This window comes from Pelobates fuscus, chromosome 4 (assembly GCF_036172605.1).
Source record: "Pelobates fuscus isolate aPelFus1 chromosome 4, aPelFus1.pri, whole genome shotgun sequence".
NCBI lineage: Eukaryota > Metazoa > Chordata > Amphibia > Anura > Pelobatidae > Pelobates > Pelobates fuscus.
Genome location: NC_086320.1, coordinates 162504153 through 162529761, shown reverse-complemented (window position 1 = coordinate 162529761; position 25609 = coordinate 162504153). Strand labels below are relative to the sequence as shown.

Below are 25609 nucleotides of genomic sequence, written 5' to 3'. Positions count from 1 at the left end.
CCATCACTGGACCACCATGAATGGATGTGTCCCCCCTCCTTCACTAAAGGTAAGTAAAAGGGAGGGAGGGGGATACAGATTTAATATCTTTTTTTTTTTTTTTTAAATGTATCTTTACCCCTACACCCCCCCCCCCCCCCCCACACACACACACAGTACCCCTACACCCAGTGGTGTATCCTGGTTTTGTGCTGCCCTAGACAGGACAAAACTCAGGCGCCCCGCGCCACCCCCTGCGCAACCCCCACCGAACCTTTCCCCCCGCCCCGCATTCTAAATACACACACACACACATTCACTGACAGATACGCATACACTAGCTAACAGAAACACACACTCGCTAACAGAAACACACACACACTAACAGATACACTCACACTCACTAACAGACACATACTAACAGACACACACTCACTCACTAGCAGACACAAACTAGCAGACACACACACTCACAGGCAAACACACACTAACAGACACACAGTCAGACACACACACTAACAGACACACACAGGCAGACACATACTAACAGACACACACACTAACAGACACACACTAACAGACACAGACACACACTAACAGACACAGACATACACTAACAGACAAACACACTAACAGACACACACTAACAGACACACACACTAACACACACACACACTAACAGACACACACACACACTCACCCAAATTTTTTTTAATTTATTTAAACACCCCCCTCCCCCAGCCTCCTTACCTTTAGAAATGCTGGGGGGGGGGTCTATTCCTCCCTGGTGGTCCAGTGGCTGCTGGACGAGCGGCACTGGCTGGCGGGCGGCACTGGCGGGCTGCTGGCGAGGGAGCACTTCCTCTGAGCTGTCTGCTCAGCTCCCTCGCGCGCCGCAGAGTGAGGCTGGATTCCGGCTCCCAGCCTCACTCTGCGGCGCGCGAGGGAGCTGAGCAGCAGCTCAGAGGAAGTGCTCCCTCGCCAGCCGCCCACCAGCGCCACCCGACCGCCCAGCAGCCCGCCGGCAGCCCAGCATGTCTGTTAGCCGCAAGGCTAACAAGACATTTGCCTTGGGCATTTGGGGGCGGCTTTTTTTGCCGCCCCCTGGAAAATGCCGCCCAAGGCAAATGCCTTGTTTGCCTCGCGGCTAATACGCCACTGCCTACACCCCCCGCACAGGACCCCTAACCCCCCAGACAGTGCCCCCTATCCCCCCACACACAGCACCCTACACCCCCACATACAGCACCTCTACCCCCCACAAAGAGCACCTCAACCTCCCCCACATACAGCACCTCTACCACCCCCACACAGCACCCCTACCCCCCACACAGCACCCCTCAGACATAGCACTCCACACCCTTACACACAAACACATACACTGCAACCTTCAATGCAGTATGTGTGTGTGTATTCAGCAGTCTGTATGTATTCACTAGTCTGTATCTGTGTGTGTATTCAGCAGTGTACGTATTCAGCAGACTGTGTGTATGTATTCAGCAGACTGTGTATATACTCAGCAGTTTGTGTGTGTGTATTCTGCAGTCTCTCTGTATTCAGCGGACTCTGTGTGTATTCAGCAGTTCGTGTGTGAATGTGTTCAGCAGTCTGTGTGTATGTATTACATTTGTTGGAGATACTAATAAATATAAGCTTAATTTTATCTATGTATATCATTGTTTAAAATTTGTATCATTGAACTCTCTGTTGTGTTCTTTTAAAACAAAAGATGTTTATTAGTTCGGACAACTGTACATGTTGTTTTTTCTAAACTTAAACCTCAGTATTCATGTTTAATTGCCGTGTTGGCACTTTGAGGAAAAAAAAGTTGGCATGTATTGCGGTTTGGGTACTCTGGCTCAAAAAGGTTCGCCATCACTGCCATAGCCCAACATCCAGGGGTTGTGATGTCTACTTTATATAAATATATACTTTTGTGTGGCAATTTTGTTTTCTGTGATGGCTACTAAACGGACAAACATACCAACTTCTAAAATTGTTTTACATTAACCTTTTTATTTTAGTCCTTGTATTTTGTGACCTGTGACTTTCAAAATAGGCTGAAATCCTACACATATCATGTAGTCTATAAATCAAGACACATAAATTAATTTATTTTTAATTACCTTTCCTAAACTGGACATATTATGCACACGCTATTATTGCCCAAACCTTGAAAAATATATATATTTTTTTATAATTAATGATATTTTATCTATGTATATGTGACATTGAATTAAAGCCCCTTTTGCCTTCTAAAAACAGTATATAATATGTGTTGGTGCAATGAATGACAGAGATGGAAATTGCATTTGAACACAAACTGCAAAATTGGCCTGTGTCCTTAAGGGTGAGACAGGCTTTCGAAGCTGTGTCCTTAAGGGGTTAAAAATAAAAGAGGTCTGAGTTGCAAAAAAAGAGGCAATGTTGATGCACTGCAAAAATATATAAACCAATGTCAGTCTTTTGAGGACTCTGCTCTGATTGACTGATTTTGAGTCTTCAGTCAAATCTCTGATTGGTCCTGAACAGGTTAATGGATTGGCTGAGCACTTGGCTTCACCAACCATGCGGGCTCCAGCTCGCTGTGGCAGGTTGAAAGCCCTGTCGTGCAAGAAGTGATATTCACCCAGTCATAGCGCCCCCTACTGGCCTCTCCTGCTTTGCTCGCTAGCTGCAGACGTCTCGAAACCTGAAGAATAGCTGCCGCAGTGCCGGGTAGCCCCTCCCACTCCGGCAGTGAAGAGGTGCCGGTGGGCGTTCTTTTGTATGCGTCAGAGCGATGTAGGGGAAATAGCGTTTCTGATTGGCCGCTGTTTCGGTCGGAACCAATCCGTGCAGTTTAGGGGAGAAGAGTCTTGTGGTGACCGTGAGATGAGCGGCCCTGGGATAAGGTTCCATTATATTGTCTGCGGGTCCCGGGGGCTGGAGGAGTGCAGGTAACTACCACAGCAACCCGGGGACGGGGGGAGACACAATCACCGGCCTATCCGACTGGCGGAGGGAGGCTGGTCACTGCTTCATATTAGCCCGGACTGCAGTGAGTGTGCTGCAATGCCTACACTGTGACCTCCTACCATTGGGGTGGAAGTTTTGCAGTGCTAGCAGTGAATCAGTGCAGGAGCCTTCCTTCCCACCCAGTAATAAGGCACACTGACAGACTGCATGCCAGGCTGTGCCAGGCTAGCTGTGTGCCATGCTAGCTGTGTGTGCCAGGCTGTTCCAGGCTAGCTGTTTGTGCCAGGCTGGGTCATGTTAGCTGTGTGTGCCAGGCTAGCTGTGTGTGCCAGGCTGTGTCATGCTAGCTGTCTGTGCCAGGCTAGCTGTGTGTGCCAGGCTGTGCCAAGCTAGCCGTGTGTGCCATGCTAGCTGTGTGTGCCAGGCTGTTCCAGGCTAGCTGTTTGTGCCAGGCTGGGTCATGTTAGCTGTGTGTGCCAGGCTAGCTGTGTGTGCCAGGCTGTGTCATGCTAGCTGTCTGTGCCAGGCTAGCTGTGTGTGCCAGGCTGTGTCATGCTAGCTGTCTGTGCCAGGCTAGCTGTGTGTGCCAGGCTGTGCCAAGCTAGCCGTGTGTGCCATGCTAGCTGTGTGTGCCAGGCTGTTCCAGGCTAGATGTTTGTGCCAGGCTGGGTCATGTTAGCTGTGTGTGCCAGGCTAGCTGTGTGTGCCAGGCTTTGTCATGCTAGCTGTCTCTGCCAGGCTAGCTGTGTGTGCCATGCTAACTGTGTGTCCCGGGCTGTGCCATGCTAGCTGTGTGTCCCGGGCTGTGTCATGCTGTGCTGTGCCAGTCTGCCCATGGAGGCTGTGCATAATGATTATAATGAGGTTGTCCATTGCAGTAAATGTGATCAGGTTGTGTTCTGGGCAGAGAGAACTCCTCACTCAGAGTCCCTCAGCTGCTCTCTGACTCATAGCTTCAGCCCCTGGTAAACAAAGGAACTATGTTTTTTCCAAGACTGGGGTCAGCTGTTTTGAAAGGGTCATTATGTAATCTGGGACTATCACAGTCAGGGTAGGAGCCTTTACACTGTGCTAGCTAATCTGCAATGGACAGCATTTCACGTTTACTGCAATGTACAACCTCATTATAATCGTTGTAATCATTATGTGCTAAACACAAGTGTACACACTAGTCAAGCCATAAGACTTTCTTATCCCACAGAAATCTAACTTTAACAGTGCTCTCACTGCTGCAAGGGATTCTGGGTAGGCATATGCAAATTAGCTCAACAAAGAACCAAATTTTTGCATCATAAATAACTATTATATCTCTTGATTTGTATTTGTATTTCTCATTGAAATACATTTTGTCAGAGAAATGCTTTGTATGGTTTAAAAGATCATGTTGGAATGCTGAATTATGTTGGATAGGTTAAATGATTAACCCAGTTTAAAAGTTTATTTACAGCTCAGACATGTAAATTATGCTTAACTGCGTCTTAAGTTTAGCTCCACGGAGCTAACCAAACTAGGAAGTTACATGACCAGTTGTTTGACAACCACCGGGGTGTAGCATGGTTTATTTATAAAAGTCACTATTTCTATTTAAAGGAACACTATAGGGTCAGGAACACAAACATGCATTCCTTACCCTACTGTATTACAACTACCAATGAGTCCACCCCCCGCCCTCCTAAATATAGTAAAATCTTACTTTAATTCAAGTCTGCAGCTGCTAGCTCTGCCCTAATCTGCCTGCTTGGCAGACATCATCACAAGTGATTCTCTAAACCAATCACAATGCTTTCACATTGGATTGTCTGAGACTGTCAAGGAGACAGATCGGGGCAGAGCCAGCACAAGCCAAACAAAGCACTGGCCAATCAGCATCTCCTCATAGAGATGCATTGAATTAATGCATTTCTACATAGGCGTGCGCAGCCTATTGCATTAGGGTGTGCACCATAAAGCACAAACACGCCGTGTATGTATGTGTGTGTATATATATATATATATGGTTCGGAATGACCCTCGGCACTGCTATGCTAAACCACCCTCTATTCATAAAAAAGGCTGTTTTAAATGTAGTGGATGTGTCACCTGCAGCCACATGCTTACGGGATCAACATTTGCCCATCCACATAGTGGCAAAAGAATGGCAATCAAACACTATATTACGTGTATGACTACACATGTCATCTATATGATTACATGTCCCTGTGGACTCTCGTACGTCGGAAAAACTGATATGACCTTGCGTGACCGCATCAGAGGACACCGATCGGGAATAATGACGGCTTTTAGAGACCAACGGACCGACAAACCTGTCGCGAAACACTTTCTGGCCAGCCAACACCATCTACCTACATTACGATTTATTGCAATCGACCATGTTCCGGTACAACCGAGAGGAGGCGACAGATCCAAACTGCTCCTACAACGCGAGGCCCACTGGATCCATCATCTGAACACCGTGACTCCAAATGGACTCAATGAACACCTTGTATTGTCCATGTTCCTTTAAACCAGCACTCCTGCAAGCTGTAAATTGGGACTTGTCTTAAAGGACATAATCCAGTACCCATAAAATAACGTTCGTAGCTCTAGAGTATTGTTTATACTAGATTGGTTCCATCAATTTGTAATTCCCTGTCTCTATACTATAGAATAGGATACAACCTTAAGTTGTTCTGTTCAAAGTGTACAACCCAGATAGCTCACTTTGGAATGGGCTCACTAGCTACTACAGTATGGTCCCCGATGTGACACACACGGGAAATAGGTAAATTTAAGCCTAGAAGCATTCTCTAATATACAGTAAGTAAAATTGAGATAAAAATAGGTCCAGATCCATAAAGCATTAAGGTTAACATTTATGTGGGAGACAATTGTACATTGTCTTATGAACACAATAGACTTAGCCATAATATTATGTTATGCCTCTAGCTTAAGGCCCACTACATGCTATAAGAATAATCATTAGTCTTATTGATTAGACGTTGGTATACACAACACAACGCAATTTTATAGTTTACTAAATACTTTGTATTTTAGCCCGATCCCCATATGTACAGATAGTCTATGTATATTGCTTATACACTGTAAGTTTTCACTCCGATGTTTTTTTCCACACAATTTTTCACTTCACGTTTTCTGTGCACGGACATAGATGTACTTGTGCAGATTCTGGGGAGATGGGCTCAGCTCTTGTTGTATATACATGTCTGTGGACTGATATAGCCTTTGTTTCCTCCGGCTTTCCCTTTTCCGGGTGTATGTTTGTATTTTCTGAACGTAGTTCCCTAGCAACTACGCTATCTGTTTGATACGTAACACGTAACACGTCACACGCACGACGACACGTGGTGGTTCTCACTTCCGGGTTTTCAGTCTATCGGCTGTCCGATCATCTTACTGGTAAGCTCATTACACGATTATGTATAAATTGTTAATAACTTTCATTTGTCACTGTGATCTTGATAAAGACCCAGCAGGGTCGAAACGTTGATTGTTTTGTATAACACAGAGATGTATTCCTTGGAATGCAGTAAATAACTTTGCACTATTACGAAGACCTAGTGTGCTCCCTTCATTGCTTTTTTCTCTATATATATATATATATATATATATATATATATATATATATATATATATATACACACACACAAACACTGCTGTGAGGATGGTGTAAAGATGCTGTGTGTGAGGGTGATGGTAGTGTGCTTGAGGTGTGTGTGTGTGTGTGTGTGTGTGTATGTTTGTTTGTTAGGGTCCTGTTAGTGTGTGTGGGTGCTGTTTGTGTTGGGTGCTGTGTGTGCGTGTGTGCTGTATGTTTGGAGGAATTGTGGTGGGGGGGTGGGAGCTGATTAGTAAATATCCCCCCTCCCTTCTTACCTTATGTAGGGAGGGGGGGATCCTTCCTTGCTGCCTGGTGGTCCAGTGGAGAGTGAACGCTAGCCTGCGGGGCTAGAGTTCACTCTCGCGAGATCTAAGCGTTGCCGCGGCAATGCTCAGATCTCGCAAGAGGAACCCGGCGGAGCTGCTGGCTAGAGCTCCCCGGGTCCTCTCTTGCCTCCCTCCATGCTGCTGTGGGCTGGTGAGGGAGATCTTTAAGAGGGAGATCTAAGCCCATGGAGGCTTAGAACAGATCCAGCACTCGGATAGCGCGGGCTCTGCATGAGCAGACACGGGAGATCTCCCCTGCTGATCTCAATCCATAGACTTGCCGCGGGTATTAGGGTGTGCCCAGGCACACCCCGTGTGCACGCCTATGCATTTCTATGAGGTACGTTCAGTGTCTCCATGCAGAGGGTTCCCCAGTAGGCATCTGAGGGGTGGCCATTGGAGGTATCACTAGGCTGTAATGTAAACACTGCATTTTCTCTGAAAATACTGGGTTTACTGCAAAAAGCCTGAAGGGAATAATTCTACTCACCAGAACAAATACAGTAAGCTTTAGTTGTTCTGGTGATTATAGTGTCCCTTTAAGTCTGTACTTTTTGTAAAATAAAAAGATGGGGACACACTATTCATACATAAAGATCTCTTTCAGAAAGCTGACGTATTTTTAAGATCCAGAGTGTCCCTCTAACTGTAGCTCTGCCACGAGAAGAGTACCAAATTAACACACATCTCTTATACTGGATCTCTGATTGTGATGGTACTTATTAAAAATGTTCATCATTGCTAGGCAAACCTCAGTTGTGTCGCATGTTTTCCCTTTTTGAACCTATCCCTAGACTTTTCATTAGTGTGTCACATTTTGCCATGGCTGCTAAGCAACCTAAAAAATGCTAAATGGGGACCTACACCGTCAGCTGCAAGGTTCTCTTGTTTAGCTTGCTAAGATGCTCCCTAGCCACCTGAGAAAGAAAAACACATCTGCCTTGTTTTCATAATGAGTGGATTTACCATCATGTTCCATGCCGGGTAAGCTAAAATGTGTTGTAATCTGAATTGCTTTGGTAAAACAACACATTAAAACATGTAAACAGTTTTCAGTGCTCAATGTGAGTACATTTTTTATTTTGTAAGTTTGATTTTACCCTTAACAAAACCGTGTGCAAAGTTTCAGCAAAACATTTTTACCTTGTCATAAAATAGGCAGTAGAAAGCAAGTTATACTTCACATTTTTAGTAGAGCACACTTAACTCTGGCATAATGCTTAGGCCTCTAATATTCGGGACATAAAAACAAATTGTTGTTGGGCTTGCATAATGGTCTAAGCTTCAGGTCCCTAACAGATTGGGTGCTGTTAATAAAACCCTTTGAGACTACCTTGCTTGAGTTAACCCTGATTGAGATACCTAGCGGATTAGTGTATGATCAGACAAGAATGTCCTCTGTTACTGCTTCTTGAGTACTACAAGGAATTTTAAGTGTGTTGTCCTGTGCTTGAGTTGAGGGTGTGTGAGAAAGTGCAGGATGAGCTCTGGCAACTTACATAAATAAAGGTTGAAGTTTGGTCTCTGGTTAGACCAATAAGAGAGAACGTCAGTCTGTCAGAAATATAGATTGGTGATCAGCCAAGTTGTACAACAGTGTTCCCAGTGATTATTCTCTTCTGTAGTAAATAATGTGGTTGCTATGTGTTAGCAATTTATTAAAAGTGCAAGTGGTTTAGTTCAGACACCTTATGCAATCTCAAAAATGGCAACAAATGGCACACCTAGAATATCCAAGAGTAGACCATCCCAGTGTAGGCATAAACCGTCAATAATTAAATCAGGATGTTTCCAATTATGACCTCGATTCTCTAATATCAGTAAAACCCAGACACAAATTATCGACTGGATTTTGCCAATATTTTTTTAATGAATTTTGACTGGATTCAATACCAGCCGAAATTCTAGCAGCCAACCTCAATAAATGGGTCAACTGCTTCCGAAGCACATTTATCAGACTTGAATGACTAACCCATGCCATGAGTGGAGGCATTTCCACTGAACCAGTGAGCAGTATTAAATGGAAACACCATTGACCTGATTTTTTTTATTTTTTTTTAATATTACTTTTACTTACTACCTATGTTTTAAAAAAATATGTGATTGTTGAGTGTGAAATTATTAAAATGTAGAAATCCACACCACTGTATCTCTGTCAATCATTGCTAGAAGCTCCTCCTTTTGCTTTCGCCAGTCAGTATAGAAGGTAGAAACTGTATTCCTACTCCAATGCAGTATGCTTGATTGTGCAAGGAGTACGGCTGCATTTTCATAATCGATTAATTTGCTGATTTTATTATTATTATTTTTCCCCTGATTAATCAGATTTAATAAATTGAATTTGTATTTAAAGATACTAGTCAGTGTCCATCATTCCTCTAGCATTAATGTGCTAGTTTGCTCGAATTTCGGACACAAGACTGGAAACAGAGACCCGCTAATTGCCAGAATGTGTCCGTTTTGCCATCATTGTATAGAACTGCTTCATTGGCCATTTTTATAAAATTGTGAGAAGGAAAATTGACAATATAAAACATGAAAGCTGGGGTTCAAAGATATAGCTATAGTTTTCCCTCCATCTGATTATCTTCTCACACATTCAATCTACTTGTCTTGACACAAAATAATTTCAAATTCAAAAGTTTGGCCCCAACTTATTGCACACCGCTTTACAATATTATAATGGGGGATATTTAACAATAAATGAGACAATTACAAAATGATACAGGAATAATAGGTAGATGAGGACCCTGCTCAAAACCAGCTTACAGTCTCGAGTAGTGAAGTATAAAGGCATAATAGAAAGGGCATCAAGGGGGACAGCAAACAAAAGGTGGAAAAGTAATAGAACTTGATTTTGGCCCTCTAGGAGAGAGCCAGAGACAGATTGTGACCTAAAAGTTAGTCTGGTAGGCCATAGGCAATTCTAAGAAGATGGGTTTTGAGGGACTTCTTAAATGATTGAAGATAAGGGGCGAGTCTGATAGTGGTAGGCAAGGTGTTCCAAAAGAAAAGAATACTCAGTGAAAAGTCCTTCAAGCTTGTGTTAGCAATGAGGGTGCAAGCAACCGACAGGAGAAGGTCACTGACAGAGCGGAGAGACTGAGAAGGGGTATACCTACGAACCTGTGACAGGGGCTAGAGTTGTTTAGAACTTAATAGGTAAGGGTTAGTATTTTGAACGACATTAATTACGGGTTGTAGTGGGGCAGTACTACTGTTGGGGAGACCAATTAGGAGAGAATTACAGTAATCCATGCAAGAGATTAATAGAGCATGAACAAGCTCCTTGGCAGCATCTTGCGTAAAAGGGGTCAGAAGCAGGCAAAAAAAAATTTGAAGGTGGAAGCGACAGGTTTTAGCAAAAGACAGGATGCGAGAGGAATAAAAGGAATGGAATATATCAGCTATGGAGAAAGGTTAAAACATTTAAACCTCTTTAGTTTAGAAAAACGTCGCTTGAGAAGGGATATGATAACATTATACAAATACAATCGGTGCCAATGCAAACCATTGTGTGGAAATCTATTCACAAACTGGACTTTACATAGGACACAAGGTCATGCGTTTAGACTGGAAGAAAGAAGATTTAGTCTAAGGCAAAGTAAAGGTTTTTTTTACTGTAAAAACAATAAGGATGTGGTATTCTCTGCCTGAAGAAGTGGTTTTATCAGAGTCCATACAGACGTTCAAACAGCAACTAGATGCATTCTTGCAAAAACAGAATATTCGAATATATAATCTTTCAATGTAGGGTAATACCTGCTTGATTCAAGGATAAATCTGACTGCCATTCTGGGGTCAAGAAGGATTTTTTCCCCTAGTTTTTTTGCAAAATTGGAAGTGCTTCAAACTGTTTTTTTTTGGTTTTGTTTTTGAGTTTTTTATTTTTTTGCCTTCTTTTGGATCAATAGCAAAATACAAATGTGAGGAAGGCTGAACTTGACGTGCGCGCGTCTCTTTTCAAGTGTGCTATTTGCATTTGGAATCTGTTGCTGTCAACTCTCAATATGAGATCCAAAGAGGGGAGGTGGGGGGGATTCTTTGCTTAACTGTTTAATCTTGTCAGTAAAGTAGCATTCAAAACTATTGGCTACCATGCTTAAACCATCACATTGGTTAATCACTATGCACTCTGAATTTTCCTAAATTAAATCTGACTGGTAAACCAGAGATAAAAATGGCCATCTGGGAAAATTCTCATCTTGGATGGCCAAACTTAGGTCAAATTTGAAGTGTAATATCTAGGCCTTTGCCCTCCCCTATAATGTGTTTGTATGGTGGCTAGCTGTAATACAGTCAGGTCCATAAATATTGGGACATCAACACAATTCGAATCTTTTTGGCTCTTTACACCAACACAATGGGTTTGAAATAAAACAAACAAGATGTGCTTTAACTGCAGACTTTCAGCTTTAATTTGAGGGTATTTACATCCAAATCAGGTGCACGGTGTAGGAATTATAACAGTTTGTATATGTACCTCACACTTTTTAAGGGACCAAAAGTAATGGGATAGATTAACAGTCATAAATCAAACTTTCACTTTTTCATACTTGGTTGCAAATCCTTTGCAGTCAATTACAGCCTGAAGTCTGGAACGCATAGACTTCACCAGACGCTGGGTTTCATCCCTGGTGATGCTCTGCCAGGCCTCTACTGCAACTGTCTTCAGTTCCTGCTTGTTCTTGGGGCATTTTCCCTTCAGTTTTGTCTTCTTCAAGTGAAATGCATGCTCAATCGGATTCAGGTCAGGTGATTGACTTGGCCATTGCATAACATTCCACTTCTTTCCCTTAAAAAAACTCTTTGGTTGCTTTTGCAGTATGCTTCGGGTCATTGTCCATCTGCACTGTGAAGCGCCGTCCAATGAGTTCTGAAGCATTTGGCTGAATATGAGCAGATAATATTGCCCGAAACACTTCAGAATTCATCCTGCTGCTTTTGTCAGCAGTCACATCATCAATAAATACAAGAGAACCAGTTCCATTGGTAGCCATACATGCCCACGCCATGACACTACCACCACCATGCTTCATTGATGAGGTGGTATGCTTTGGATCATGAGCAGTTCCTTTCCTTCTCCATAATCTTCCCTTCCCACCACTCTGGTACAAGTTGATCTTGGTCTCATCTGTCCATAAAATGTTGTTCCAGAACTGTGAAGGCTTTTTAGATGTTGTTTGGCAAACTCTAATCTGGCCTTCCTGTTTTTGAGGCTCACCAATGGTTTACATCTTGTGGTGAACCCTCTGTATTCACTCTGGTGAAGTCTTCTCTTGGTTGTTGACTTTGACACACATACACCTACCTCCTGGAGAGTGTTCTTGATCTGAGACTTCTTCGGTCATCCACCACAGTTGTTTTCCGTGGTCTTCCGGGTCTTTTAGTGGTGTTGAGCTCACCGGTGCGTTCTTTCTTTTTAAGGATGTTCCAAACAGTTGATTTGGCCACACCTAATGTTTTTGCTATCTCTCTGATGGGTTTGTTTTGTTTTTTCAGCCTAATGATGGCTTGCTTCACTGATAGTGACAGCTCTTTGGATCTCATATTGAGAGTTGACAGCAACAGATTCCAAATGCAAATAGCACACTTGAAATTAACTCTGGACCTTTTATCTGCTCCTTGTAAATGGGATAATGAGGGAATAACACACACCTGGCCATGGAACAGCTGAGCAGCCAATTGTCCCATTACTTTTGGTCCCTTGAAAAGTGGGAGGCACATATACAAACTGTTGTAATTCCTACACCGTTCACCTGATTTGGATGTAAATAACCTCAAATTCAAGCTGAAAGTCTACAGTTAAAGCACATCTTGTTCATTTCATTTCAAATCCATTGTGGTGGATTTAGAGAGCCAAAAATATTAGAATTGTGTCGATGTCCCAATATTTATGGGCCTGACTGTGTGTGTGGGTGGAGTGTATTTGTTGGGTGTAATGTGTATGTGCTGGCTGTATGCAATGTGTGTCTGTGGGGTGTGCTGGCTATATAATATTTATTGTAATGTAGTTGTGACCTCCACTTTATAGGGTTTAGTCGGGGTCCGGGATCCTTGGTGGTCTAGTGTGGGAGCCTAAGATTTCCACCTCCGGTGAGTGCACACATCAGAAATAACTCTTTGTGATCTGGCACTTTGTGATTTCGAGCATTCACTCTGACACACTGAGACGTCTCTCTGACTCACTAGAGCAGTGGTTTCCAAACCAGTCCTCAAGGCACGCTTTCCAGTCCAGGATTTAGGGATTTCCCAGTTGTGTCCATTGTGTTTTTAGAAAGAAATAAAGAAAAAAAAACACCTTGACACAAGTGGGTAATCCTTAAATTTTGGACTGGGAGGCGTGCCTTGAGGACTGGTTTGGAAACCACTGCACGAGGGATTGCCAGACAACGAGCGTGCAATACCTGTTATGTACACCCATGGAGGTAAAAGTTTCATGCTGCTTTGGACTGTCCTCCCAAGGCAACTTAGCCATTTATCCACAGCAGGGCTAACATTTATAAAAAAAAAAAAGGCCTGGCGCCCAGAACTACAAGTACTTGACATCAGACTATACTATTCCTCATGGTATAAACAATAGAGCAGGTTTAGTGCTAATCAACCAGATAAGGCAGGGCAGCAAACCAAAAAAGGGGATCCCTCCAACCCTTTTCAGAATCAACAGTAAAAAACAAAAATAGATTTTGCGCATCAAGAATACAATAAAATGGTGTTGTCATTAATCAAATGAAATAGTCCAGAATAAAAAGGAATACCCCTTTCAATGCAATATGGACTGGTTTGTCCGAATGTTTTTTTTGTGTAGATGGTAGAATCTTCTACTGGAAAGTAGGTTCCTTGGTAAGGAGGACCTGGAAACAGGGGGAGGTATCTGGGAAGCAGCTCTCCTGTCCTCCCATGAGCAATCTGTGTGGGGCGTTGCCGTGTGTTACCATGATAACGCTCCACATAGCATCGCACTGGACAGGAGAGCTGCTTCCTAGAGACATACTTACCACCACTGGACCACCAGGGCTGGCTGTGTCCCCCATCCTTCACCAAAGGTAAGAAGAAGGAGGGGGGGGGATACAGATTTAATATACTTTTTTTTATTATTATTATTAATGTATCATTACCCCCTATCCCCCCACCACACTCCTTCTCCCAGCCACACAGCACTCCTTCTCCCACCCACACTCCACACCCTTACACACAAACACATACACTCCACCCCTCAATGCAGAGTGTGTGTATGTATTCAGCAGTCTTTGTGTGTATTTAGCGGACTGTGTGTGTGTGTCGGTATGTGTATATATTAAGCAGTCTGTGTGAATTTGTTCAGCAGTCTGTTTGTATGTATTGCATTTGTTGGAGATACTAATAAATATAAGTTTAATTTTATCTATTTATATAATTATTTTAAATTTGTATTATTGAACTCTCTGTTGTATTCTTCTTTTAAAACAAAAGTTAATTCGTTCGGACAGTTTTTTCTACTTAAACCTCAGTATACAGGTTTAATTGCTGTGTTGGCATTCTGAGGGAAAAGAATTGGCATGTATTGCGTTTGGGCACTCGGGCTCAAAAAGGTTTGCCATCACTGCATTAGGGGCTAAAGTTTTTAAGTTAAAAACCCACTCCATTTCATATTTGCCCCAAATGTTCTTTATATTGCTACCTCTGCAGGGAATTTTACATTTCGGAATACATTATACATTTTAGTAATTTAGGATCTTTTTTTTTTATGTGTGAGAAAGTGCTTGGAAACTGAGTGGTTTGTGTAGCCCGTAATAATGTGTAGGCAATGTTCTCCAATTTTAAGGCATCTTGAAGTCATTCCCACGTATTGGAGGCCCCAAGGGCACTCAAATAAATAAATCAAATTGTTAGTGTTGCAACAAATAAAATCTTTTATGGCAAAGTTTTTTTTTTTTTTTTTTTTTTTTTTTTTAAATGTGAAGTAAAATGGGTGACTTTAGATTGAACAGAAGAATCAGTGGTTTTACAAACTATACAACGTTTACATTTATAAAAACATTTCGCTTCTGTTAAAAATAGCTATAATGATTTTTTGGGTTTGGGTTCTCTGGCAAAATATCTGTAAGAATAGACTTAAAACTAGGGTCAATACAGTATTGACAAAATTAGGTCAATACATCCTATAGGCAATTTTCAATGTTTTATTCAATGGTATAATTTCCAAAGAAGTTATTGTTCCTTTTCCTTCGCTTTTTAAAGAGACAGCTGCACAAATAGTCTATTTTGTGTAATAGATCTATGTCTCCTTGGGGAAATACATTAGTGCAATGGAGGCTAGTTTCATAATTTAACTTGTTTTCTAACATAAAATCCAAATCTTCTATTTTTCTGTAGAAGACTTTTTCCCAAACGCCTCATTGTTGGATTAACATCAAATATGAGTAACTGGCGGGAAAGAAACAGGAAGCTAAATGGTTGTATTGTCTTTCTATCGTTTCTGAAATATTTTGCAGATTAATTTTTAAACCGACAGCTGTGCTTTCCAGTTTCATACATTGCCTCATTTCACAAATGTAAATGGGCATTCGTTTAATAAGTACATTATTTATTTATTTATTTATGTAAACTAAAGATTCCAGAGACTTTAACTTAAAACAGAAAATGAGATCTGTTGAGAACCAAATTCATACACCTTATTGTGTGCTCTCTAGACTTGTGCAGGACTGAAAATTCGATTCAGCCAAATCATTTCATCTGAAAAAAAGAAAAAAAATTGGCCTAACCAAATTACATCCATTGTTATGTTTGGTTTGTCCGAATTTCATTTGCATATTGTCATTGCAAACAAAATTCCAACAGCTCACTCATTGGTGGCGAGTGAGGGGTTAAAAATCCCACTGCTTCCTTCCCAAAATCCCATGACCGGTTAAATTCAGAAATAAAAGCCTATGGGGGAGGGGTGAATATGACTATATAAGTAATATAAGTAATCTTGCACTCCATATAGTGGAAATACTTGCCCGGTGCTTGTCAAGCAAAATGTAGAAAAGTTGAAAATGATAGCACTCCCAGGACTCCAACTTAAGATTTAACTTTTAATAGTTTGTAAAATAAATAAATTATTTTACAAACTATTAAAAGTTAAATCTTAAGTTGGAGTCCTGGGAGTGCTATCATTTTCAACTTTTTATATATATATATATATCTGTATTTAGCTTACAAGTGAAATTTACTTCTAAATCCTTTTATTCAATGAAACTTTAAATCATAGATAAATGCAAAACCAAACAAACAAAAGAAAATCAAGGCACATGTACAAATGTAATTACCACCAATAATCCAGCCTAACACAAGTCTCCAATCCCCCTACGTTTCGGAAACTCTCCTGCTGCCTTTCTCAGGGGTGTCTGTGAAATCAGCACTGGAGAGCCCTTTAACTTCATAGGTAGTGGAGATACCACAGGATATGAATAGGTGTCAGGCTCTCCCTGCATGTTCTCAGTCAATTGTGATTGGTGCTGGACCTTGCCAGCTGGCTAGCACTGATCACAGTGTCACTAGACGGCAGTCATAGACCATTATCTACTGTTTTAATTAGAAAACCCATCTTCTGATGTCAGAATTGATATTGGTTTTCCTTGGGGTTAGGGTTAGGTTAGAGTTATCTTTAAGGTTCAATGTAGGGTTAGTGCTAGAGTCCGGGTGGGGTTAGGGTTAGGTAAGGATTAATTCTGCTTTAGGGTTAAGGATAGTGTAGGCTTAAGGGTAATATTAGGGTAGGTACACGGTTAGCGTTGGAATAAGCACTGTGTAAGGGGTATGGGTTGGCATTGCATTATTGGTATAGGGTTAACTAATTGGCAAAAAAAATATTCTAGATATATTAAGGCACTTAAAAATCAGTGCTAATATATGAATCTATTTTGAGTTGTTTTTATTTAATTGCACTGGATGTGTAAAATTACACCCCACCCGCACACATTTTTATTCACACATAATGTTGTGTTGGATATACATATAGGATATTAAATTAAAGCCATGGCTGTCCTTTAGAAAACAATGTATAATCTGTATGGGTGCACTTAAAGAGAAACCCTTAAACTGTGGTGGAACAAACACAAATCACTAATTCTTGGTTTTGTTTTAGTTCATAACTTGGATAATTACTTCTGACCTTAAAGGGACATTGTAGTCACTAGAAAAACTACAGCTTAAATGGACACTATAGTCACCAGAACAACTACAGCTTATTGAATTTGTTGTGGTGAGTAGAATCATTACCTTCAGGCTTTTTGCTGTAAAGTGTTACATTACAGCCTAGTGATAACTTCACAGGCCACTCCTTAGATGGCTGTTAGAGATCCTTCCTGGGTCATGGCTGCCTAAAATGCAACCAAACATTCAGCATCTCCTCCCTCTGCATGCAGACACTGAACTTTCCTCATAGAGATTCATTGATTCAATTCATCTCTATGAGGAGATGCTGATTGGCCAGGGCTGTGTGAATTGTGCTGGCTCTGCCCCTGATCTGCCTTCTTGGCAGTCTCAGCCAATCCTATAGGGAAGCATTGTGATTGGATCAGGCTACCACTTCTGATGATGTCAGAGGAAGTTAACAAGCAGAGGCAGCAGCTTCAGACTTGAATACAAGTGAGATTTGACTATCTTTAGGGAGGCCAAGGGGGCTAGATAGTGGTTTTTAACACTATAGGGTCAGGAATAAATTTGTGTTCCTGACCCTATAGTGCTCCTTTAATGTAGTTGTTCTGGTGTGTATAGTATGTTTCTGCAGGCTTTTTCTATGTAAGCAGAGAAACTATTATATTTTCTTCTTTGTTTTACAGAAATTAGTAAAATGTGGCAGAGTGTGGGATTAACTTTTCTGGTCTTTGTAGCCACTCTAATCTGTGTCCTGCTGTTCATGTTGTGCGGTGAGTAACTGTTCATTATTCTATTTTTCAATTTACAAGATTGTAGATTAGATGGACGGCCATAGTATACTGCATGTTTAAGAGAACACTCAAAGCACCATAAACACTACAGTGTATTCTAGTACCCCAGTTGTACCTTGATGCCCCTATAGTATGTTGTCAAACCATTTAGTCACAGTAGGACTTTTAATCTGTGAAACGCTGGGCGCTGCTCCACGCCTCCACTGGCATTGCTAGGTCTAACTCAGGAGAGCTAACGTTTAAAAATGGTTTAATTGCTTACATTGGGGGGCGGCCTTGGCACTCCTGGTACCATAACTTGTCATAGTGCTTGGAGTTTTTCTTTAAATGTTTGTAGTAGGGATCAACCGATTATCGGTTTTACCGTTATCGGACGATATTCGTTATTTTCGGCAATATCGGTATCAGCCAATAGAGATACCGATATTGCCGATAATAACTCCTAGGACCTCCTTGTATACCTCCGTGTAATGAGCCCGGCGGACTTGGTGGGGCCCACATCAAGCTGTTACTTACCTTCCCAGCAGCTCCCTGTGTAAATCTTGCGAGTCCCGCGGCCATCGCCACGGGTTACCATGGCGACGCTCTGCGCGGCACGCTGGCTGCGAGATTTACACAGGGAGCTGAGGGGAGCTGCTGGGAAGGTAAGTAACAGCTTGCTGGCCCTCCACTGCTCGGTACTTGCCGATGGACCACCAGGGAATGCCATATCCCCCCTCCCTGGCCAGGTAACAAGCAGGGAGGGGGGACAAAAAAAACACCAAAAAACATATATTAAAAATAAAATTAAAATAATTTTACACAAATTACATCCCTTCAGAAACACACACACACACACACACACACACACACACTCTGTATAGTTGTGTATATAATGAATTCAGAGTGTGTGTGTTTGTATAGTTGTGTATATAATGAATGCAAACACACACACACTCTGCATTCATTATATACACAACTAAACAAACACACACACACACTACACAAACACTTCATTCATTATATACAGACACTACACAAACACACTGCATTCCCTATACACACACAGCATTCACTTAACGCACACTACACACACACTGCATTCACTTTACGCACACCACACACACTGCATTCACTTTACGCACACCACACACACTGCATTCACTTTACGCACACCACACACTGCATTCACTTTACGCACACCACACACACTGCATTCACTTTACGCACACCACACACACTGCATTCACTTTACGCACACTATGCATTCACTATATATACCCACTACACAAACACTCACTGCATTCACTATACACATTACACAAACATACCCTGCATTAATTATATACACACTACACAAATACACACTGCATCCACCAGACAAACACACGGCTCCCCTGTCTAAACACCCTGCATCCACTACATGTGGCCTGTATATTTTGTGCATTTACCGTAAGAAATAGTTTATTTTTTTCAAAATGGTAAATGTACAGAATATTGGCAAGTTATCGGCTATCGGCCTGAAAGTTCACAGATTATCGGTATTGGCTCTAAAAAAATCAATATCGGTCGATCCCTAGTTTGTAGTTCCTTATTCACATTTTTTGTGTTTATTAAAGTAGTAGAAAAAATGCTTTTAATTCAGATTACAATCCTATAAAATAAGTCTCTTTTAGAGAAGATAAAAAAATGTGTGAATGTCACAGAACATGCCTATTTTTACAGTTATTGTCCCCACACCTGACTGGGGACTGCTATTCATTTATCCTGATTTGTGGATTTTAGTCCTTTGATTAGAATTGGCATTTCAACTACAAACTGGTTGACTGAAAACACAACATTACTGTTTGTAACAAATCTTTGATTTCCTTACTGAGTTATTTATATTGTTCGTTTTAATCCTGTCACACCCTTTAAACTGAGTGATAGGTGTAACTGGGTGCTCTCAGCCAATGAGCTAGCCCTGCGCTAGCAAGCAGTTTGACTACTTACACTAGGGGATGCCGTGGCACCATAGCTACTACAGCTCGCTGTTTTGGAAAAATGGTGGTGGTAAGGGTTATGTGAGAGTATATAGTAAGGTTTGTAAGTGTTACAATGTAATTGTTCATATTGCATCTATTAGAAAGAAAACCTGCATTCCTGACAATGTAGTGCCATATTTGCAGTTTTTTTCCTATTTTTATGCCAGCGCCATGAGGCATACCTTCACTGCCCCAGTGCCCTGCCTTCTGCATTGTCCTCCTACTGTCAAGCTGTTAACCTCTTGTCATTGGGACATGCAATCCCTACAAAATGAGAGCTTTAATGCTGTTAGGGCACCACTTGCCGGATCTGCAGACAATCCTGCCAATCCGAGCCATGTGATTGCAATGACACCGTGATCACATGCTTCTGATCGATGTAAATGACCGACTGACTGCATTGTTAGGCAGATCACCCAATATATAACCAATGCAATAACATAATTACCGTATATACTCGAGTATAAGCCGACCCGAATATAAGCCGAGGCCCCTAATTTTACCCCAAAAAACTGGGAAAACGTATTGACACGAGTATAAGACTATGGTGGGAAATGCAGCAGCTACTGGTAAATTTCTAAATAAAATTAGATCATAAAAAAATATATTAATTGAATATTTATTTACAGTGTGTGTATATAATGAATGCAGTGTGTGTGTATATGACTGCAGTGTGTGTGTATGAGTGCAGTGTGTATATGACTGCAGTGTGTGTGTGTATATGAGTGCAGTGTGTGTGTGTATATGAGTGCAGTGTGTGTGTATGAGTGCAGTGTATGAGTGCAGTGTGTATGAGTGCAGTGTGTATGACTGCAGTGTGTATGACTGCAGTGTGTGTGTGTATGACTGCAGTGTGTGTATGAGTGCAGTGTGTGTATGAGTGCAGTGTGTGTATGAGTGCAGTGTGTGTATGAGTGCAGTGTGTGTATGAGTGCAGTGTGTGTATGAGTGCAGTGTGTGTATGAGTGCAGTGTGTGTATGAGTGCAGTGTGTGTATGAGTGCAGTGTGTGTATGAGTGCAGTGTGTGTGTATGAGTGCAGTGTGTGTGTATGAGTGCAGTGTGTGTTTGTGTGTGTATGAATGCAGTGTGTGTGTATGAGTGCAGTGTGTGAGTGCAGTGTGTGTGAATGCAGTGTGTGTGTGATGCAGAGCATTGGTGGTGGTGGGCATTTTTAATATTTTTTTATTATTATTATTTTAATTTTGTTGTTGTTATATTATTATTTTCTATTATTATTTGTATTATTATTATTTTTTTTTTTCGTCCCCCCTCCCTGCTTGCTAGCTGGCCAGGGAGGGGGGCTCTCCTTCCCTGGTGGTCCAGTGGCATTGGCAGTTCAGTGGGGGGGAGAGGGGGGCTGCAGAGCTGTAACTTACTTTTCCTGCAGCTCCGGTCAGCTCTCTCCTCCTCCGCGCCGTCCGTTCAGCACCTCGGTCAGCTCCCAGTGTAAATCTCGCGAGAGCCGTGGCTCTCGCGAGATTTACACTGGGAGCTGACAGAAGAGCTGCACGGACCGGCGCGGAGGAGGAGAGAGCTGACAGGAGCTGCAGGAAAGGTAAGTAAGATCTCTGCAGCCCCCACAGCCCCAGTCTGTATTATGGCAATATAAATTGCCATAATACAGACACTGACTCGAGTATAAGCCGAGTTGGGATTTTTCAGCACAAAAAATGTGCTGAAAAACTCGGCTTATACTCGAGTATATACGGTATGTAAAAATGGTATATAAATACATTTAGAATGATATTTAATATATATACTAAGTGCACAAAAACAAAAAAATAATTAAAGGGACACTATAGTCACCAAAACAACTTTAGCTTAATGAAACAGTTTTGGTGTATAGATCATGCCCCTGCAATCTCAATGCTCAATTATCTGCCATTTCGGAGTTAAATCACTTTGTTTATGAATCCTAGTCACACCTCCCTGCATGTGACTTGTACAGCCTTCCTAAACACTTCCTGTAAAGAGTCAGCTAATGTTTATCCTTCCTTTATTGCAAGTTCTATTTAATTTAGATTTTCTTATCCCCTGCTATATTAATAGCTTGCTAGACCCTGCAATAGCCTCTTGTATGTGATTAAAGTTCAATTTACAGAGAAAGAGATACAATTGTTTAAGGTAAATTACATCTGATTGAAAGTGAAACCAGTTTTTTTCATGCAGGCTGTGTCAGTCAGAGCCAGGGGAGGCGTGGCAAGGGCTGCATAAACTGAAACAAAGTGATTAACTCCTAAATGGCAGTGCATTGAGCAGTGAAACCTGAGAGGCATGATCTACACACTAAAACTGCTTCATTAAGCTAAAATTGTTTAGGTGACTATAGTGTTCCTTTAAGGTTTGCTCTTCCACCACCACGCATCAAAACAACAGCAATTAAAGGAACACTCTCAACATCATCACCATTGCAGCTCACTGTCAGATGTTCCCTGGCATTTTCAATGATTATCTGGGTTGCCATGGTGCCTGTGGTATGGCTTTGTTTTGGATGGCACTGTAATGATTATGGTGCTTAGTTGCATTAACTCATTTGGAGTACATGTTAACATGATTTGCATGACCGCCTTTTTGTTTGGTTCTTAAGTGTAGACCGCAAGAGATCTAACAAGCAATAAGTTTATGTTCTAATACAGGGATTACCAACCTCCACCATTCCAGATCCGTGGCTTGCATATCTGGATGCTTGCACAGCATCTGGAATGGTAAAGGTTAGCAACCACTACTCTACTACTCTACTGTGAAAGATATTATACTTTAAAAAAAAAATACAAAAATAATATATAAATATGCTGTTGTTTTTAGGGTGGTACGTGGTATGGCATCTCTTCCTGTCCAAATTTAAATTCCTACGAGAACTTGTCTGCGACAGTGGCTCTTTACAGGGAGAAGGGGAGTCCACAGAACCACTCGCAGAGCCTGATGCTCCACCTACACCTCAGCGATCAAGACCCAAGTCTGCACGACAAAGGAGAGCTTTAGGAGAAGAGGCGACCTAAAGCCAGTTGCATTGCTTGGAATTCATCCTTGAAGATATCACACCCCATATTTTCAGCATCTGCACTAGGAATCAACACTATAATTTAATGGATGTACTGGCTGTGAGAAAAGGGGATAGGGGAATAGAATGGATACATAGATCTTACCATGGCACTGCTTTTCTTGGACTTTAGAAATCTATTTGCTGTTTCTTCACTGGCTAGGAAGCAATAATTGCATGGCATCTGAATGAAAATGGAGCAAAAATCATCTTGTAATCTGCGTCCAGTAGAGTCTGAATTTAGTGGCTTCAGAAAAACAGCTATCATACTTTTAAACTCTGCTCAAATGGGGATGGGGGAATTATTCCCTTTCATTCTAGAAAGCCTCTCTGACCATAAACACATATGGTAATTCAGATCTTGGTGTGAGGTAACATGCTAAATTAGGCCATACCAAGGCTCTGTTATTGTATACCATCTATGAATTGACATACTTGCCATGGACTTCTTGTATCTGCCTCCAGAATGCCTTTTTCAAGGCAGCAGCCTTACCTCCTAAATCATTACACTTATCACCATCCTATATGAATAAGTGTGCTTTACTTATTAGACTACTCAAACATTACCAGTCTATTTTAATTTACAGGAGGAAAATTATATCTTCGTTAAAATATTTATACATGTATATCTAAAGTAATGTTTTTTTTTCTCTAACATTTATGTTACTGTTTTACAAGCAGAAGATATCTCCTCTGCTCAGCCTCAAGGAAATATCTTTCTTGCCTTGTTCCCAGGCTTAATTGCTCTTTAGTGGCTGTGTCAGATCGCACTGTGGACGTCACACATTGAAGTATCTAAAGAGGATTGTTTTATCCTGTAGACTCTAGGTACTTGGTAGCAGTCCTCTTCTGTGCTTTATTTGGTCCTATTTTAGTTCTAAGATTGTCGTTTGCTAGTGTTACTTTTTATACTGTTTACTTTATTACTTTTTCGTTGCCTGGATTAGTTATCAGACGTTTCACACATATCTACAAGTTAAAATGATCATGCTACCTTTGTTTGACAAGCAGTTTCATTATTATCTCTTAAATTATGGAGATTAGAAGAGTATTTCTTTTTACAAATAACATTTTAGTAAGACTTTTTTTTTATTTTTTACGGGGGAACTAACCAAATTCATGAAGTTTTTGTAAACATTTGTAACCCACAATGTGCCCACATATTTTGGAAATGTAGTGGTTAGTCCTAAATCATGATCGGTAACATATATTTTTTTTGGCCAAAATTATGTTAATTTGTCTGGCAACATTCTTTGATCAAAGCCCTATTGTCAGCTCACTATTAAGTTTATTAATCTCCTGAATTCCATAATTAGCAATGACACTTAACAAATATATCGTTAAATCAGGGGTTATATTATTATTTTTTATAAATATCTTGCTTTCGAATATTTTTAAGGGCCACTTATCCTTTATTAGTGCTATAGTAAATTTTGGTATGTAGATTGTAGAAGCTGTATTCCTAATACTATAGTGTCCCTCTGCCCCACCCCACATACTGCAGTTAAATAGTTAAAAAAAATAAATAAAAATACATTCTTAGTTACCTTATCACAGTACCAAAGTCCCTCGTCTCTAACTCCAGATCCGCCTCCTCTGACGTCAGCGCCAAGGTGGAATTTAATGCACATGTGGGCGCATTAGTCCTTCTCCAAAGGAATGCATTAAATCAATGTTTTTCTCTAGGGGGTTTGATAACACTAAACAGCATGAGGATGTCCAATGTCATTTCACGGAGTCAAACTCCGTGAAACAGCTGGAAGCGCCTCTAGTGGCTGTCTGGTAGGCAGCCTTTGGAGACAGTCTTAGCACTACAATCTAAAAATTCCCAGATTTTACTATTAACATGACATAAAGTCATGATTTTATTAAAGACACGGAGGCTACTTTTATGCTTTCTCTTTTCTTTTAATTTCCCTCAGCAGCAAAGAGAGAGATGTATACAGAAGAGAAAAATAAACATAACCTTGCAAAGTAACAGTGTAACCAATGAGCACTCAACAACTAGTATATAAGGTGTTGCACTCTTCCTCTTTCCGTAGCGATCCGAAAACTGTAGAACTGAATTGAACTGTAAAAACAATAGAACACCCTCAAAGCTTCTGAACGTTGGCGTATGAAAATATGGTAATAACAAAATTAGTTTTTCGACTTCAGCGTGTATGTATGTATATATATCTATCTCAATATGTGATGTATTTTCACGAAAACAATTCAAAATTAATCATATAACATTGCAAACCAAATGTCCTTTACTTGAGATTCATGTCATGAACCTATTACTTGTACTTACCAACACAGACCTAATATTTGTTGTCGTTCAGTAAAAATCATCCCAATGTCCCAACCCGAGGGAGGGAGGGTGGGAATAATACTCTCCTCTGTGTCATTAATAAAATCATGACTTTACGTCCTTTTAATAGTAAAATCTGGGAATTTTATTAAAGACATGGAGGCTCCCATTATGCTATTTTAAAGCCGAACCACAACTAACTCTGAGAAGCGTTGAATAGGTCTGAAGTAGTATTTTCGGAAAGTGGATTTTCGTAGACCAATCTGCAGCCCTCAATATGTCTTCTAATCTCCAACCTATAGTCGACGCTTTCAAGGCCATAGCGCCTCTGACCAAATGAGAGGAGAAAATTGTGGTATCAACTCCGGCTGAGGTTAACAGCCATTTGGCCCAGCGAGCCAGAGTACGTGTAGACACCGGTAGGTGAGGTCTCTTGAATGAGATGAATAATGGGCCGTCCTGTGATGGACACAACGGAGTTGTGCGCAATTCATATT

General features: G+C 41.2%; 1 protein-coding gene across 1 annotated transcript; it reads left to right on the top strand.

The window, feature by feature from the left end:
- Positions 1-2814: 2814 nt before the first annotated feature.
- On the top strand, positions 2815-23343 carry SMIM13 (small integral membrane protein 13). The gene is made up of 3 exons (XM_063451722.1): positions 2815-2918; positions 17667-17753; positions 22585-23343. The coding sequence occupies exons 2-3, from the start codon at positions 17678-17680 to the stop codon at positions 22776-22778; spliced, it is 270 nt and encodes an 89-aa protein (XP_063307792.1). The 5' UTR covers positions 2815-2918; positions 17667-17677; the 3' UTR covers positions 22779-23343.
- The last annotated feature ends 2266 nt before the right edge of the window (positions 23344-25609 follow it).